The 17,255-nt window shown below is 52.2% G+C and overlaps 2 protein-coding genes across 4 annotated transcripts in view; one reads left to right on the top strand and one right to left on the bottom strand.

Moving 5' to 3' along the window:
• CBL (Cbl proto-oncogene) overlaps positions 1–8,540 on the top strand; it is a 75,272-nt gene extending 66,732 nt beyond the window's left edge. The window contains exon 17 of the mRNA XM_032472591.1: positions 360–8,540. Within this exon, the coding sequence (XP_032328482.1) occupies positions 360–628 (269 nt within the window). The 3' untranslated portion in view covers positions 629–8,540. The remainder of the gene's footprint in view (positions 1–359) is intronic.
• A 377-nt stretch (positions 8,541–8,917) lies between these two features.
• Positions 8,918–17,255, bottom strand: MCAM (melanoma cell adhesion molecule). 3 transcript variants are annotated; one of them, XM_032472592.1, is made up of 17 exons: positions 17,209–17,255; positions 16,724–16,794; positions 14,801–14,925; positions 14,492–14,699; positions 14,337–14,407; positions 14,152–14,239; positions 12,901–13,080; positions 12,665–12,786; positions 12,415–12,577; positions 12,196–12,314; positions 11,966–12,107; positions 11,694–11,815; positions 11,440–11,581; positions 11,274–11,345; positions 10,932–11,079; positions 10,487–10,604; positions 10,070–10,141 (listed from the first exon to the last, which is right to left on the bottom strand). In XM_032472592.1, the coding sequence occupies exons 2-17, from the start codon at positions 16,788–16,790 to the stop codon at positions 10,085–10,087; spliced, it is 1,944 nt and encodes a 647-aa protein (XP_032328483.1). In that variant the 5' UTR covers positions 16,791–16,794; positions 17,209–17,255; the 3' UTR covers positions 10,070–10,084. The 3 variants fall into 3 exon arrangements, with proteins under 3 accessions (XP_032328484.1, XP_032328485.1, XP_032328483.1); XM_032472593.1 differs by lacking the exons at positions 10,070–10,141; positions 17,209–17,255 and adding an exon at positions 8,918–10,023 and having other exon boundaries at positions 16,724–16,875; XM_032472594.1 differs by lacking the exons at positions 10,070–10,141; positions 10,487–10,604; positions 17,209–17,255 and adding an exon at positions 8,918–10,023 and having other exon boundaries at positions 16,724–16,875.

Raw genomic sequence — 17,255 nt, 5'->3', positions numbered from 1 at the left:
AGAAGAAGTTGACTGTCTTCTCTGGCCCTTCAGAAGTGTTTTTTAACTAACGCAGGCAGTAATGTATGTAAAAACTTGTTGCTCAGTGTGAAGCGTGGTGCGGGTGCAGACGTTCCGTGTGGGGGGCAGCATGGTCACTGTCGGTGGGACAGGTGCCTGGTGTATTTAGAAGATTGTCCTGCTGAGAGGGAGGAGGCTGTAGACTAAAACCGTTGAACCTATAAAACCCAGCCTTGGAGCTGAAGAGCACATGTATCGATTGACAGCAGGTCAATAATATGTTGGTATTAGCCTGTCGTTACTAGACGAGGATTTCCTCTTGCCGGATTTGCAAGCATTTTCTTTCCTATTTCTTCTAGACTTCACTGAGGGTTCCCAAGTTCCTGAGAGGCCTCCCAAACCGTTCCCTCGGAGAATCAACTCTGAACGAAAAGCAAGTAGCTGTCAGCAGAGCAGCGCCGCCGCCTCCCCGCAGCTCTCCAGTGAGATCGAGAGCCTTCTGAGTCAGGGATACTCCTACCAGGACATTCAGAAAGCCCTGGTCATTGCCCACAACAACATCGAAATGGCCAAAAATATCCTCCGGGAATTTGTTTCCATTTCTTCTCCTGCCCACGTAGCCACCTAGCACACCCTTCCCTGCCGCAGCTTAGAGGACCGAGGAGCCCTGAGCTCCTAAAAGGGCAGAGAGGTTCCTTTGGAGACTTCACAGTGCAGTCTTGCCCGGTCTGTGGGATATCACATCTGTGGTTCCAAAATTTCAAAGCAGTGGAATGAGAACAGAACAGCTAGGATGTTCTATTATTTTATTTGTTTTGAGAGTGCATTTGACGGTGTCCTTCAGTCCCCACTTAGAGAGAGTGTGGATTTTTATTAAATGGTAGCCTCCCTGGGGGAACAGTCCAGAAAGCAGTAGAGAAGTACTGTGCTGTAAATCCTAACTGAGGACTTACGACTTTCCTGGGTTAAGGATGTGGTTGTGTGTGTCTTGTCTGTCTGTCTTTCTGTCGTTGTGTGTGTCCTGTGATCATAAGATGAACCTGCTGTGTGTGTTAATCCCAGGGAGGGAATTAGCACAAGAGGTTTAGGAAGGAATCTTACGGACTTGGTTTTATATCCAACCCCAGTGTGTACTACAACTCCAACACTCCCTTTGGCTTGGATTATCATGCGCATAGCTTAAGTCTTGTATTTTTAGAACACCTTCCCTCTGTCCCTTCCCCCATCTCCTCCTCCCTCCTCCTCCTTGGTGTCTGTCGTTGGCAGTGGGCTTGCTCTGACCAGCCTTACTGAAGCCAGGCAGCTTATAGGATGTTCTTTACTGAGTGTGGTGGGGTCTGTCTGTCTGGTAGATGGGTGGGGGAAAGCACTGTTGCTCTGTCATCATGGTCGTGTGTGATACTAGCAGCTAACACTGGTCACTCCAAAGCACTGTTTCTATAGGAAGATTGAATCTGTTTTTAAAAAGATGTTTTAATTATCCTAATTACATTATGACTGATTTGAGATCGAGGCCTTCAGTTACATTCCGTGCCCTCCCCAGGATATAGTCTGTGGGAGTCAGTTGCCTTGTTGCAGGTATGTGTTCTAACGTAGGTCAGGAGTTTTTCTACTTAACAGGAAGGGAGGAACATTTGTTTCCAGCATGACTTTGTGGCCCAAATACCATGAAGCTTTTACGAAGCTCCATTCACACGCCGTTTACCTTGTTATACATAAAATGCACAAAACAGACAATAAGGATTTATCTGTTCAGTTTTTCTTTCCAGTGAATTAATTTCAGCTTATAAGGGTGTCTCCCTTTGAACATGAACCAGGTTGTATTTTCAGAAATGATTTTTTTCTTTGCCCTTTAAGGAATGGGGATGCCACCCGTGGTAGCACAGCATTCTGCTGATAATTAGCACCAACCCTGCATTGGTGCTGCCCGGCGACTTGCTTTTCTCTTGTGCCTGTGGCTTTGGGAATGTAGCATTTTCTTCTCCCCTTTAGGTCCTATATGCTCTTTAATGACTGCACTCCCCACGGTAATTAGACATCACTGGGTGTAATGAATGACTTTATGTGTCAGACAGCATGTGAAAAGCCCTGCAGCTTGTGCCATTGCAGGTTTGCAAAGAAGACTCAGAGTCCAGTGTGGGGCACCGCCAGTCAGTTCCTGCAGATGCTGCCCAGGGACCACTTGAGTTCAGTTAGTTCTCTGGCCAGAGCCTCTTACTGACTTCCCTAGCAGGGTGTAGCCTTCCTCTTTGTCAGAAGCAAGCCTGCTCTTTGATAAATCTACCGTCCTCACAGTCTAAATCATGCTTTTGTCTTGAGATGCAAACAGAAACGACTCCCTTACATCTGTTTTCTTTCCCATCTTGTCATCTCTGGATCTAGAACTTTTTGTAACTCTTCTCTTGGCTTTCAGCTACTCCTGGGTCTTTGGTTTTATCCTCTTGACTCAGAGCCATTTATGTTCCCAGAGAAGACAGTACAGGACTTCTTGCTGACTCGCCATGGTTACCATGTCTCCTCTGTATGGCAGAAAACGACCCAGCCCCCACCAGGTGCAGGGGGCCTGAATCGGGGATGAGGGGACAGGGAAAGTGGCAGTGAATAGAAAACAGTAACCTAGCATCTCCTTCACAAAGCCAGCACAGTGTTTCATTTATGTTGACACTCAGTTTTGCACTTTGTTTAGCTGTTGAAGGCCTTAGACAAAGAACTGGAAACAGTAGCAGCAGCTTAATGACGTCTCCACACTGGGATTTTTCCTTGTCTGTAGACATTGGCCGTAGAATTATCATGAGAACAAAGCACTGGTTCTGCATACCTTTTGCCTTTTCAAAGTGCATCCAAAATCATCTTTGGAGCTTATGTCTTTAACTCACACGGGCTAAGAGCAAGTTCACCCTTTCTTTTCCTGAGTATCTGTAAGGCTCTTTGAGTCAGCCCCAAAACTAGGGCCAGATCCCTGTTTTGAACATGCTTACCATTGCTTGGCTTGGTAGTTAGCTTGTCGGCCATGTATCAGGGTCTTAGACCATTCTGTGAGGGGTCTTCCCTTTGGGTGCCCTGAGGTTATGCCTGGATCCATGCCTGAAATTGCCAGGTGAGCCTCTAGAAAGTTTCTACATGGCTCTGGTGTTGAGGATATTTCCAAAACTTTTAATTTCTTAAATTTTCCTTTAACTCAGGCACCAATAATTCATTCTTCATCCTCCATTTGTATGGCAGTTTTTAATTCTTTGCTCTGAATTTAAAATTGCCCTTTCACAAGTGAGCTTTATCTTGAGTTTCGCCATTTGGCAAACCGATCCCCTTCCCCCTCTTGATTACAAACAGTTCCTTCTCTGTTAATGACTATCAGGTGGGTAGGGTAAAAACCACTTTGATGTTTTCCTTTTTCTCAGATGCACTAGGCTGTTCTGCTCAGCCCGGTCACCTGCTTCCCCACGGCTTCCCGGGGTGCTTCACGTGTAGTCTGCCTCGTTGCCATCATGCATCAGCCGCCCCGCTGTACTCCTTCCTTTAAAGTCAAGGGTGCTCAAGGTGGAGAAAACCTGTGGGCTCAATGATATACCTCCCTTTAGGTAAATAATAGATCAGGCAGTTGATTGCCTCAGCATTTATCTGTTAGTATGTATATAAATAGTGACATACACCTGTGGATGGTCACTCCTTCCACTGGCTCTGTCTCCCCAGCCCCACTCCACACATTCTGCTGTTCTTCTGTTCTCTCTCTTCTGATACAGACTCTCAGCACCAGGACCAGGATGTGGGATGGTACTTGTAGTATCATTTAGCTCTTTTGTGGATTTTTAAAAAGTTGGGGGATGCTATTGTTCATACTTAAAATATTTATTTTCTCCATAGAAAAGTAAAATAAATGTTATGGTCTAATCAGCAGCGTTACACGTGAATTTTTGAATATTTGCTTGCAAAGTAGGGACCAGCTATATGTTTCCTTTAATAAGATCTAGACCTTTCTGTGTGTGATCACCAATTGCATTCATGCAGAATATTCTCCTACCTCATGTCATGAAAGGCAGAGGGTTGTAGGCCCTCTTCCCAAACTGTAAGTCCCCCTTCTTGCCATTGGCCTTTCTGACTCTGCAGTGCCCACTGCCCGTGGAGTAACTAATGGTGGTTCTGACCATTGGCCTGGCTCTGACAGTTCGTGTGGTCATTCAGCATGTTCAGGAGTGATTTCCAGGAGCCGGAAGTGTCTGCTCTGTGTTCTCCCCTGCCCCCACGTGGTGGCTTCCTGACGTTGAGGGGTTGTACTTGGGCTGTCTAGTGCATGCATTTGGCCCTAAAATAGCCATTCCCAATATGATTGTGCAGTTTATATACACAGCCCTTTTATGTGGACATACATTTCCTTATAGAGCTATCCTGGTTAAATACCAGTTCAAGATGCTCCCTTTAACCCCTGTTGTCTTCCCATAGCGTTGACAATGTCTGAGAGATTCCGCCATGTCAGTCTCATGGATACCCACCATTTTTATGTTTCCATAGAATCTGTTTGGTGGGTTGGTATGTTGGCTCAGAGTCATACAGTAGGACAGTTAAATGTTTCAGTAAAGCATCAGCCTCCAGTCCCCTTTCCACTCTAGTGCCTTCCTTGATATTTTTACTGAGCTGCTTGTATCCCTAATCCCGTTTCCTCGAAAGTTTTCTTATCACCTTTTTGGGACCTTTTACCATCTCGCATTCTGTTTGGAACTTGTTTTCCAATCCTTCAGCAACCTTTGCAACTAATCCTATGTCTTAGAAAGGCTGAAGGTGTGGGAGAGGGATGGGCTCCTGTCTGTGGGTCCTGACCTTCAACCAGCTGTTTGGTCTCCCAGGAGCCAGGCAGTAAAATAGATGAACTCAGTCAGTTCTTTAAAGTGTCAGCCTGTATCTCTAGGGGTACTGAACTTAGAGAGCTTAGAGACCCTAGAACTTAGGATCAAAGTCAACACATTGTTATCTTCCTAGACTTTCAGGCTTTAGAAATTCAATCTCAAGTATTCTCAGTTGGCGTAAAGCATTACTCCTACTACTCTGATCTTACTTAGCAGTCTCTCTTTAGAAATGCATGTAGCCACTTAGTGCGTGGAGGAGGGTGCATAATGGAAGAAGGTCAAGATTGTATCTTTGACCATCCTGTTGAAGAATCCTTTGGATGCCAGAGACAGAAGCATTCAAACAAAGAAAGGAGGGAGTCATAAGAATTCAGGGTGTTTCCTAGAAGCTAGGATAAGTGCAGTTGATTCTTGCGTGGAGCTTAGAAACTTTGCACCTTGTCCTTTCTCCTGCTTGTTGGTTTGTTTATCAGTGTGCATGGCCCCCAAATACGCACCCCAGTCCTCAGGTCCTCAGGGCCTCTCAGCTGTAGGGATCACCATCTTAACAGATTCCCAGTGCCTCCTGGTCTGTATTCTCAAGAAAGAATACGATCAGCCTAGCACGCTAACCAGGTGTTTGCTCCTGACCCGTCAGCCTCGCCACTCAGGAGCACGCTCCTCCAGGTGGGACGCGGGGGCGGGGGTTCTCAGAGAGGAGGGGACACACACCCTCTAGGAGTTAAACTCTAGTAGTAAAACTTACCATACTGCTATTTTGAGAGTAGAAAGGCAATCTGGGACATAAGGAGATGCTTAGGTTTAAGTTATTTTGGGTTGCCATCTTTGTTTCTTTATTTCCCATTTTTCTTCCCTTTATGAGTCTTGGCATCCAAGATTTCTTACCTCCCTCTCCTGTTCTGGACCTAGTCTCTTCTTGGGTGATACTTCTTAGCCTTCATTCAATCTCAGGTTTTTAGCCTTCTTTCATTCTGTTTAGAGAGCAGATCACAAATCCCACTGTAGCACCTGGCCATGGACTGCTGGGCCCTCTTCAGGTTTTAGTGCGAAAATAGATTCATTTTATGGGCCTGTGGCCCGTGTTCCTCCACTTCCTCCTCCTCACCCTTTCATTTGCTCTTTCCCATGTGACGGGGGGCTTTGCGGTAAGAGTCTTAGGCAGGCCTTCCGGGTACCTCAAAGACAACTTTGCCAGAACATATAAAGTTGGGACAGCTGTCAGGATGTGAATTAGGTATAGATTCCAGGTTAGAATAGTTTTTACTGAGCTCTTTAGACAGGATGCCCTGTCCAGTTGCTTCCTTTCTAGTCCTATAGTCACGCCTTTATTTTTGGGTGTTGTAAAACTGTGCTCCTGCTTGCCTGAATCTTTTAGTCTTATTTATCTCATCCTGGAGCCTGTCCTGTGTTGTTAAGGCATTTCATAATTCCTTATAACTTTTTTAAACTACTGAAGTCATTTGATAGACACAGAAGTCACCTAACAATCCAAAGATAGACACGGAGGCCCGTGAAGAAGGGTGGAGAATCAGTCTTTCTGTTTGGTATTCTCTTCAAGGCTCCAGAATGAAGGAGCAGAGAGACAGCGGTGCCATGCACTCTTACAGGGTCCTAGGAGATCTGGGTTGGTTTCAAAGGGGACACCAGTGTTTCTCAGTTCCAGAAAGTAGCACAGGAGTAAATGGGGAGATCGGGGAGCAAGGCGTGCCTGGAGGCTCACTGGCAGTTGGCTGGAAAGCACGGTGCCAAGGGGCCAGCTGTTGACTAACAGACTAACAACTGTTTGGAGATCTTGCTGCCTCTTCTCTTGTTCGGTGCTTGAGAGAAATGTGGCTGGCCACTCCCTGTGCTTTGTAGAGAGCAAAGACTGAAAGCTGGTCTCAGAGCTCCTACTGAATTGGCAGCCAAACAAATCAGCAGAGTTCTGATTGCCTGGTCCCATGCTCTTGCTTCAGCCCCAGAAATGAATGTGAGAGGAACCTTCCACGTTGCCCGTCACAGGTTGTCCTGCTACCCCTGAACCAGACTGGGAGGCCAGAGGAGTGCCGCTTGGTACAGGCTCTCTGCGCCTCCTAGGCCGGCCCGGTCCTGCGTGCCCAGCCCAGTGCGCCTCCATGCGTGCTGATGTACCCTTTGTGTCAGTCCCCTCCCTGCTGGCCTGTGACCCTGTCATGGGAGAGGGTAGCCAGGCTGTGGCTGTCCAGAGACTGAAGAGGCAGAGAACTGCTTATGAATCTGCAGACCACATGTTTTCCCTTCCTTGGCTTCTTCCTTCTGCCATCTGGGTGAGTAAGCCTGCAGGCGCAATGCCCATGAGAGTGGATGCCTCCTGACCTACCCTTCTCAGCGTTGTTTTAGTGTCTTGGCCTTGGCCTCTTGCTGAAACGTGGCAGGGGCATGGCAGCTATGAGGTACCTCCTCCATCTGCTTTCTTGCTGTGGTGACTTGGGATTTTTAACCTTATATATCTTTTTCCTTTATTCAAAACAAAACAATTTTTAGCACACTGAAAAAAAAAAGAGCCAAACATTTTGTGCCTTTCTAAGGCAGCACTGTATCCCAGGCTGCATTTTAGGACTTAATATGGAAATACCAGAGTCTTAGCTCCTCTACCTTGAGTGTCACTAGTCCCTACAGTCTAGGGGAAAGGAAGTGCTCTGTGTGGCTGGGGAGGTGGCACCCAGGTGCAGCCTGTCAGTGGGCCCTTCTCCCTGCTGTGACGCTTAGTTGGAAGAAATCAGTATTGTACCCTGGGGTCATTTGGTTGGTTCCAGTCAGGATCTTAGGTTGGATGTTCTGTGTTCAGCAAGAAGAGACAGAATGTTCCCTGGTTTCCAAGTATACTCTGGACCATGTCAGGTGTCCCAGCCTCCTCCTGATCCTATTAATGACCCAGCCGCATGGAACAGTGTTGTGTGGACTCTCCTGAGAAGGGGAGGGTGTTTGTGTATTTGTTTGTCTTGTCTTTTTGCTGGATCCTGAACTGGCCTAGACCTCCTGCCTCTCCCTTAGACTTGACTTTCCTTTCATTGGAAAACTTCAGACGTAGAGCATTAAGCAGCTAGAGCCCTCTGCAGGGGCCAGTTTCCCCTGGGAAAGGCAGCAAGGACCACGTACCAGAACAGAAGCCTGTCCTCAGTATTGTGGCCACTGTAGAAAAAAAAAGTTTTCTATATAATGACATTTTACTTAATCCTTTTCCTTTTCTCAGTTCCCTGCCATTAACCAATAAAGAATTGGGAGATAGAAACAATTCTTTTCAAAGCCCTTCTTATTCAGGATTTTGACATTCTTGGCCTGGGTGGGGCTGGAGAGAACATCTTGATGCTTTCTCCAGAATGAAGAGTCCCAATTTGTATATCAGTGTTAAAAATAAACAGAATGAAAACTTAGATTTTTGTGGACTATTTTAAAAATGTCATTAATATAAAAAAATTATATTAGCAGTATTTAATCATTCTCACCTGTAAAGAATAAGAAAAACAGAAGGTAAATATTCTTACAGAGAATAGCAGAGCTTTAAGATTCATTTTCATTTAAAGTCCATTTTGTTTTGCAATGTATTAATGTTTAGAGGTTCTGTTATACTAATGTTATTTATTAATTTTTTTCATTTCCATACACAGTTAACTAAAGAGCTTTTTCAGGCACCCATGTCTGTAAAAAAATATTTTTAAATAAAGTTTCTTTTGTTGTAGCAGACTTGCCTGAGTTCTTGAGCTCATTCGTGGGTTGGAGAGTGATCCACTGGGGAGCTGTAGGGCCAGATGCCTAGGCCTACTCGGTCAGCCCGAGAAGTCTGTTCTGCTACCTTGAGGGCCTTGTAAGTGACAGGAAAGGGGCAGCAGCTCCTTGCCAACAGCCCACCAGGCCCTGCAAGCTGCCTAGAGCAGGGCAGCTTTGCTGCAGGGAAGTAGAGTGATTTATCCCCTGTGGTAGAGCTTGAGCCATCTGCTCAGAAGCAGAGGTAACCCCTGATCCCTGCTCCCAACTGCAAAGGGTTTTGTGTTCCTTTTGGTATGGGTCCAATTCCGAAGGCCCCAGGCTGCTGTGGTACCCATGATGAATAAAAAGCAGTGTTAAGATTCCTGGGACAATTAAGCTTTATTTTGCATATATATACACACACATATATATAAAAGAGAAACAATTTGCAAATTTACAACCTAACAAAACGATATATACACACACACGTGTGCGCGCAGACACATAGATGCCCCAAAGCTCTAGTCAGGCCCGTTTCTCATGCCCAAGTACCATTCTTCCATCGGGCCCTTCTGCTAAGGTCTAGGCCCATTAGCTCAGCTTGTAGAAGTCTGATGCTAATATAACTCTATAGCCTTAATCCTCATAAAGGACAGTCTGGACCTCATCTCCACCCGCTGCCCCCAGTGTTCAGTCTTAATTGATTCCTTGAGAGGGCAGGGGAGCCAAATGAATGGTGGGGCTCAGGTTCAATGGCTTTTAACTCTGGAAGATGGCTCCCAGCTTCCTCACTGCAGGGACAGTGAGATACACCCATCATGTTTTTTAAAGGATGACACCAGGTCCTGGCTTCTGCACAGAGAAAGGAGTGTCGCCAAAGGAGCTCTAGAGGCAGGCAGGCAGCTACTTCCAGATATTGCTGGGGGGCGCCTCTCCAGAACCAGTGTAAGCAACATACTTCACCAACAGAGAAGAGCCTGGGCTCAGTGCAGCCTTACTTCAGGGCTGCAACTGAATTAGAAGGCCAGCCTTGGAGCGGGAAATTGGCTCAAGATAAATAGGCTACCTAATCTGGCTGCTGGTAGAAGACAGGTATTTACATCCATAGTATGTGTAAAGAAAAAATGTTCTGCAAAAAACTCTCCTCTGCACTTCTGGGAGACTGAGGCCCCCCTCCCTGGGATGAGCGTCAATTAGCAAATTGAGACAGTGGTGGACTGGTCCCTGAAGAGGGGGGTCTCCAGGGCCACGTGAGGTCCTGAGTTCTCAGGATGGCTCTGGTCCTAGCCTATGTGCCCTCTGAAACGGGGTCTGGAGGTGAGCCGGAGCGGGGGGTCTTCTCTGTGTTCTATTTCAGAGGCTTTGGCGACCATCCTGAGTGCTGGGGAGAAGGGTGAGCAGGGAGCAGGTAATGTTCCAGGCAGGGGCGGGAGCTCTGTGATTCAGTGGGCTAGTGCCTCAGATCGATGTATTTCTCTCCCTAAAGATGGGTGAAAAGAAGTGAGGGGGAACTCAGAGATGCTGACCCGGGGTTCGGGGGTTCAGAGTGTGAGCGCTAAAAGGACTGAAGCCACAGCTGATGAACTAGGTGCAGCAGCCTGGAGGGAAGAAGCAAAGAGGGGAGTGGCAGGGAAGGGTATAAGAGACAAGGCCCCCAAATCGGACCACCTAGTGACTTGAGCCACCAGCGCTGTTCAGGAGATGGTGATAGTGACGGGACAGGGTTTTGCTCTCAGTCCTGGCAGCCCCCCTCTCTCTGGGTCCCTCAGCCACTTGCCTGGCCCTACCATCTGTGAGTAGTGTTAGGAAGGCAAGATGGGGCCTACTCCCAATCTCCAACAGGGAAGGATGAAGGACAGAGTTAGTGTTCAGCAACCATCAGCCCCTGTTGCTCCCAATCCCTGAAGATGTGTCAGGCTCTGGCCACAGGAACTGCCTCCTACCTGGTCTCCTGGAGCCCTCTTGTCACCGTTGCTGCCCTGAAGGAGGCCCATCTCTTCTGGGAGCTTATCTGACTTAACTTCAACTACAAATTCGCTCTTACGAGACGGGGGCAGCGTGCTGGGAGGAGGGAGGGAGGCAAGAGGTTGGCAACTTGGGGGCAAGGGAAGGGGGGCCATTGGGAGGGACGTCAGACTGGGTGATGGGCTCTTAGGTGCTCTGGGGCCAGTTCCAGGAAGGGCAGCAGGGAACGGAAGGGAGGAGGTGTGGTGGCTGGAAGCTGGGTGGTGGCAGTAAAGCAGGGAGTGCTCCATGTCCCACTCCATGTCCCACTCCTGCTCCTAACAGGTGAGTGGGCACAGGGGCCTGCAGGGGACCGCGCCCGAGGAGAAAGCAAGCTGGTAGCACGCAATGGGGTGGGGAGCAGGGTCCAGGTACTGTGCTTACATCTCCTGTTTGCCTGACCGTCCACACGGCAGCTTGCCCTTCTTGTAGAAGAAATAGAGGACAGCGCCCAGCACAGCCAGGACCAGGACGCACACGGTCACAGCCACAATGACCACACCTTTGCTTTCCGGCTCTGGCAGCTTTTTCTCTGTCCCACAAAGACACCTCTAGTCACTCCCTGCCCCGGGCTGCCACATCACCACCACTGGCCCACACAGCCCAGGGCTGACAGGAGATGGGTCAGCTGCTCACCTTTCCTGGGGTCAGGGCTCCCCGAGGCGGATCAGGGCAGAAAATGAGGATGCCCTGGCACAGCCCTGTTCCTGGGTCAGCCCAGCTTACCTGTGGAGGTGCTGTTGGCTCTGGCATGAGGACTGACAGTGGAGGTGCTGAGGCTAGCGGTTCTGTTGGAGTCTGGGGTGAGAGGAGTTAAATGGATTGGGGGCTGGGACAGGAAAATGCCCTTCCTGGGCTGGCCCCGCCCTACTCTGCAGGACCGGGCCCTTACCCAGCTCCAGGATAATGATCGTGGTGTTTCTGCCCAGGGAGTTGGAGGCCACGCACTCAGCACCGGTCTCCAGCAACTCTGGGGTCACAAGGACATTCAGGGTGCTCAGGACACTCTGGGGATCTTGGTCTTGCTCACTTGCCTACAAGGAAGGAGACGCACGCAGCTCAGGGAGCGGGAGGATGGGCGGTAGTGGCAGTAGAGCCCGCGCAGGGACAGACGGGAGCCCAGGAGGCTGAGATGTGCCTGCTCACCGTGCCCTCAATGCTCCAGGCGATGCTGGGCCGAGGATGCCCTGATGCTTCACAGGACAGGTTCAACAATGAGTTCTCCTTCACCCACATTTTTCTCTCCCTTACTGCCATCCACGGGGACCCTGCGAGGGTGGGGTAAGGATGAGGCAGCAAACCCTACCAGCCCGCACCCCCTGCCCATCAGAGCAGCCCAGGACAGCTCCCCAAAGGGCTTGAAACCACCCAACTCAAGGTGGCCTCAAGGGGTCCCTGATCTCTTCCCAGGGCCTCACCAAAAATGGCCACGTTGACCAGCCGGGTGCGGTTCAGGCCAGGTACACTGGGCACAGATGCCACGCAGCGGTAGCTACCCCCGGCCTCTCGTTTCAGATCATGTAATCGGAGCACAGGTCCCTGTTCTAGCACCTTGCCTGTCTGGGATGAAAGACAGGTCAGAGGTCACTCCCACCCAGCCCCACCCACCTCTCAGCCCCCAGCCCCAGCCGTGGGCCCACCTAGGTACCTTTTCTCTCAGCCACTGGAACTCAAGGGCCTCGTTACTCTCTGCCTCACAGGTCAGGGTGAGGCTGCTGCCCTCCTGGCTCTCAGGGGCTGCGGGGCTCACCCGGACATCAGACACATCTGGGGACGCAGCAATAGTGTCGGGCAGGGCAGGGCAGGGCAGAGCACATTCCCTCTTGCCCCAGCCTGGTCCCCCGGTCCTGGGCCCCCAGCCCCTCACAGTTCACCAGCAGCTCCTGTTGGTCACTCAGCAGTGATGCTGTGGTTTCCAAGTCGAGGCCCTGACACTGGTACAGCCCGCTGTGCTCCCTCTGGGCAGGCTCCAAGACCAGGACCCCGTTGTCATCAGTCGGCTCTTCCTCCATCTCCCTGGTACTGAGGTTCTGGGAGAGGATGAAGGGGTGGTGATCAGAGGAGACCTCCAGCCACTCCCGCAACCCCACCCACACCCAGCATGGAGCCCTCCACACCTGCTTGCTGATGCTGAAGTGGGGAGGTGGATTACCATCAGCCAAACACCTGATTTCCACGCGGTCCCCTTCCTTCAGCATCCCCTCAGGCTCCACTTCCAACCACACTCTCTCTGCCGGGTCTGCACAGGCAAAGGGTGCAGCTCTCAGCCCAAGAGCTATCCCTGCGCTGGGCAGGGAGGAACCAGCAGGACCTTCTGCCAGGCCCAGCCCCAATGTGATGGGTTGGTACTCACAGAAAACAGGGACAGTGACCTCCCTAGATTCCTTCATGTGGTTCCCACTGGGCAGCCTGTAGCTGAGCTCGCAATAAAACTGGGCATCTTTGTCTTCCTTAGCCAGCTGTGCCTTCAGAACGCTCTGCAAAGTGTACAGACCACTCGACTCCACAATCTGGGACGACTGGATGTGGATCCCTGGGCAGAGAGGAAGGGGAGAAGGGCTCGGTCCCAGCCCTGCCTCCAACCCTACCCTATGGTCTCCTGGGTCTCAGGGAATGTCAAGGGAGACCCTGTAGAGTGCCAGGTACAAATGCAAGCTGCCACCCTTCAACCCAGCAGTTTTACTGCTCGTTTGTACCCTAGACAAACACACATGAGCACATGTACAAGGATGTGTGCAAATAATTCTGCAGTTATTTTAAAAAAAGGAAATGAGAAAACACTCTGGACGCCTACTAACGGGAATGAGTGGTTAGCTAAGCTGTATTATATACATCGTATAGAATACTGGGCAGTAGGCAAACAATCAGGTAGATCTAAAGGAAGTGACCTGGAAAGATTTCCAAGACTCATTGTCAAAAGGAAAACGAGGGGAGGGTATAGCTCAGTGGTAGGGCGTGTGCTTAGCATGCACGAGGTCCTGGGTAAAATCCCCAGTCCCTCCATTAAAAAAAAAATTAAATAAGTAAATAAAGGCAAAACATTTTAAAAAAGTGAAACAAAAATGTGTAACAACTTATAGCATATGATGCCATTTGGATCAGGGTTTCCTGACCTCGGCACCACTGACATTTGGGGCCAGATATGCTCTGTTTGGGGGCTGTGTGCTGCAGGATGTTTAGCTGCACCCCTGGCCTCTACCCACCAGCTGCACGAACCTCTCCGTTCATGACAACCAAAAATATTTCCAGACATTGTCAAATGCCCCAGAGGGGAGCCAAATCACCCTGGTTGAGAACCACTGATTTAGGTAATAAAAAACAAAGCCTGTATAACCCTAGATACATTTACATGTGTGAGTAAGTACCTAGAAGTAGACTTGAAAGAAGATACAAACTGATAGTGGAGATCCCTCTGGCAGGGGGTCTGGGGCAGGAAGGAAATTTTCCTTCTAGATTTTCTTGTACACCTTAAATTCTTCTGAGTACATTTTCAAGGATCACTCGTGTACTCAAAAAACAACAAAAAAAGTAAAATAAAATGCAAGGTGGTCCCTGGGTGGTGCCATAAGCATGGCTCTTAAAGGGCTGAGATGGGACTGCTTACGGTTCTTCTCCTCCTTCAGGGGCCGGCCGTTCTTGTACCAGATGACTTGAGGAAGGGGGTATCCATTCCTCCCCACACAGGTAGCAACCTAATGGGGGAAAGGAAGTGAGTCTCCTTGGTTCTGAGACCCTTTCAAGACCTGCCTTAGCTCCTGCCTACCCCCTGGCCACCCCAGCAAATCTTACCTCCTCAGGCTCCTTACTGTTCACTGAAATGCCCAGGGCATTGACCTGGATACTTGGCTCCTCCGGAGCTTCTACAGGGGAAAGAAATGGGAAGGGGCATGGGACCACCACTCCCCACGCCCACACTGCCCACCAGGCACGGATAGGGCACTCACTGTAGACCCGGAGCTGGATGCGATGCTTCTGGGACCCAGGGCGCCTGCCCTGGCACAGGAAGATGCGCTCATCGTGGGGGGTGATGTGTGTCAGGGCCAGGGTAGTCCCCTTGTCCTGGAGGCTGAGCCGATGCTGGTACTCCCCAGATTCACTATGGCCCTGGCCCTGCCGCACGCGGAAGATGAGTGTTGGCTTCTCCTTGTGGACCTATTGGGGGGGGGGCGGGAGGGAGGAGATGAGGGTCCTCGGGCTACATGTTGAGCAGAGCCTCCAGCCCCTGCTGCCCTCTCCAGGGCCCGAGCACTCACAGAAAACCAGTCCACATGGCTGAAGTTGCCCTGCGAATGGGAGGGACCACACTTCAGAAGGGCCGTGCCACCAACTTCCACCTCCACCAGCTCAGGCTCTGGCTGCTCTGCCTCTCCAGGCACACCTGGGTGGGGAGGTTGAGGTGGGAGCACCCCGGCAGCTGTGTCAGCTCCAGCTGCTCTCCGTGCCCTCTCCTCACACCTACTCCCTGCAGCTGTTCTTTCTGCCACTTAGAGGGTCTGAAGGGCCCTCAACCACTCTCTACCCCAACCCCGGGCCAGCCCTCTCCAGTTCAAAGGAGTTGAGGATGGTCATTTCTGGTCATTGGAGCAGAGACCCGGAGCACCAGGAACCTCCAGATGAGGCTGGCAGAGGGGCCACCCAGGCTCTGGGCCAAGAGGAAGGCCCCTTTCCTTCCAGGCCCCCTCCTCTCTGGGTGAGCTCAGAGTGTGGGAATGCAAGGCATGTGCCAGGCCAGGGCACACAAGTCCTTTTTGTCCCCACACCCAGGGGAAGGCATCACCACCCAAACCTTTGCCCCTTAAAAGTCCCCTCCTGAAACCCACCATAAGACCCTGTGGGCCAACCCAAGCCAGGAGCCCCTATCTCATACTACCTAAGCAGCACCTCTGTGAACACCCCACATATTCAGGGGACCCCATCTTGGGAGTTTTGTGAGTATGGAGGGGTCCAAGTCATGGAGGGGCCAAGATCTCCCCCCAGGTCAGGGCAGGGGTCAGGTCAAAGGCCAGGCAGTGGGCAGGAGTGACGTCAGTGGTGCCAGCGTGCCACCCGCCCCATGAGGAGGTGATGTCACTCCACACCATCTGGCCGGACCCTGGGATGCCTGGGTGGTTGCCCTGGGCTGGGTCCCAGGCAGGGAGGGCAGATGGAGTGGTCAACCAGGAGCAGAAGCCGCAGATCCCTGACTCGGTTTCCCCAGAGTTGGAGGAGCAGGGCGGGGTTGGGCTGGACCTTCTGCAACTGTGGAGCCGGAATTAGCCCTTTCCCCTGAAAGGCTTGGAAGGCAGCAGCCGGGAGTACCCCAGGGACACCGTCGGCACTGGGCACGAGGCCACCGAGCTGGGTATTGCCTAGACCTCCCCTCCCTCAGCCAGACAGTGGCTGGCACCCGGGAAAGGTAGCCAAGAGAAACACGCGACATCGCTGCGGGCCATACAAGGGCAGCGTGAACCTGGGAGCACCCGGCTCCTAGGCAGTTGCAGAGAACTCCGAGGTGTAAGGGCGCATTTCCCACCTGAATGTGGTCCCATTCTGGGAGGTGTAACAAGTCTAAGGCGCTTGCACTCTGGGAATCCTCGATCCCTCGTCCCTGCCACCTGTGATCCCGTCACCCGGGTAGGCGCTAGGCGACCCACACGGCCCTCCAGCCCCTGCCAACGCCCTGCTGGGGCGGGAGCCGCCGTTCCTCCCTCCTCGCTCACCTCCAGCCTGGCTAGAAGCCCAGGCGGGAGAGGGAGGGGTCGGCCCACCCCCTCTCGCTAAGAAAGCTGCCTTTTCCAGCAACAGGCGGGCGCAGAATTCAGGATCTGGGGATGCGCTCTAGCTGCGCCTCCCGCCACGGCTCCAACAGAGGGCCCCCAGAAAAAGCACCTGAGGAAAAGCTCTCCCCAGCGGCCCAAGAGGCTTGACCCCACCCCTTCCCCTCCGGGCAGCAGCCTCCTCCCGGCCTCCTCAGTCCAGCTCCCGGGATGGTCTGGTACAGAGGCTGCAAACTGGCTGCAAAGAAGAGTTGCACGCGCCCAAGGCGCCGGGCGCCGGGGACCCGGAGAGGATGGGCGCACGCCGCAGCACAAAGCCCCGGCCCCGGGAGCGCCGCCGGCTCTGCTCCCGGGCACGCTCCGCCGAAGACCCCCGGACCCGGCCATTCTGGGCGCGGGCCCCCCAGCGAACTCACTCACCCGCGGCGCGGCGACACCAGCAGCAGACGGCGAGAAGGAAGGCGCAGATGAGCCCGGACAACTCCATGCTTCTGGGCCGGAGGGCGAGAGCCAAGTGAGGAAGCACTCGGCCTTCGGGGGCTGACGTCAGGGGGGCGGGGGAGGGGGCCCAGAGCGCCGGGGCGGCCCGCCACGCCCCGCGCAGCCCACCCCCCGCCCCGCGCGCCGCAGCCCTAGGGGGCGGGCCCGGCGCCGCTGCGCCCGGAGCTGCGCCTTGCAGCGCCGCGCGGGGGGAGGCCGGGGCCCTCCTTCCAGCCCCCAGCTGAGGAACGGAGAGGGGGTGGTGACAGGTGTCTCCCGGCCGGACTGCCCGGCCGAGGCGTCAGCCAGAAGCTGGCCCGGATGCCCGGAGGCCCGCCGGGTCAGACCCCGCCGCGCTCACCCCCGCCGCAGCCCCTGCCAGCCCGCGTAGCCCTGGGCGTCCTCCTGGCGGGGGAGCTGCTGACCAGGTGCTTGGTGTCCCGGATGGGGGCCTGCCTCCCATTCAGGCTCC

Source organism: Camelus ferus, chromosome 33 (assembly GCF_009834535.1).
Source record: "Camelus ferus isolate YT-003-E chromosome 33, BCGSAC_Cfer_1.0, whole genome shotgun sequence".
Classification (NCBI taxonomy): domain Eukaryota; kingdom Metazoa; phylum Chordata; class Mammalia; order Artiodactyla; family Camelidae; genus Camelus; species Camelus ferus.
Note: the sequence above shows the minus strand (reverse complement) of the source record. Positions and strands in the feature narration are given on the sequence as shown.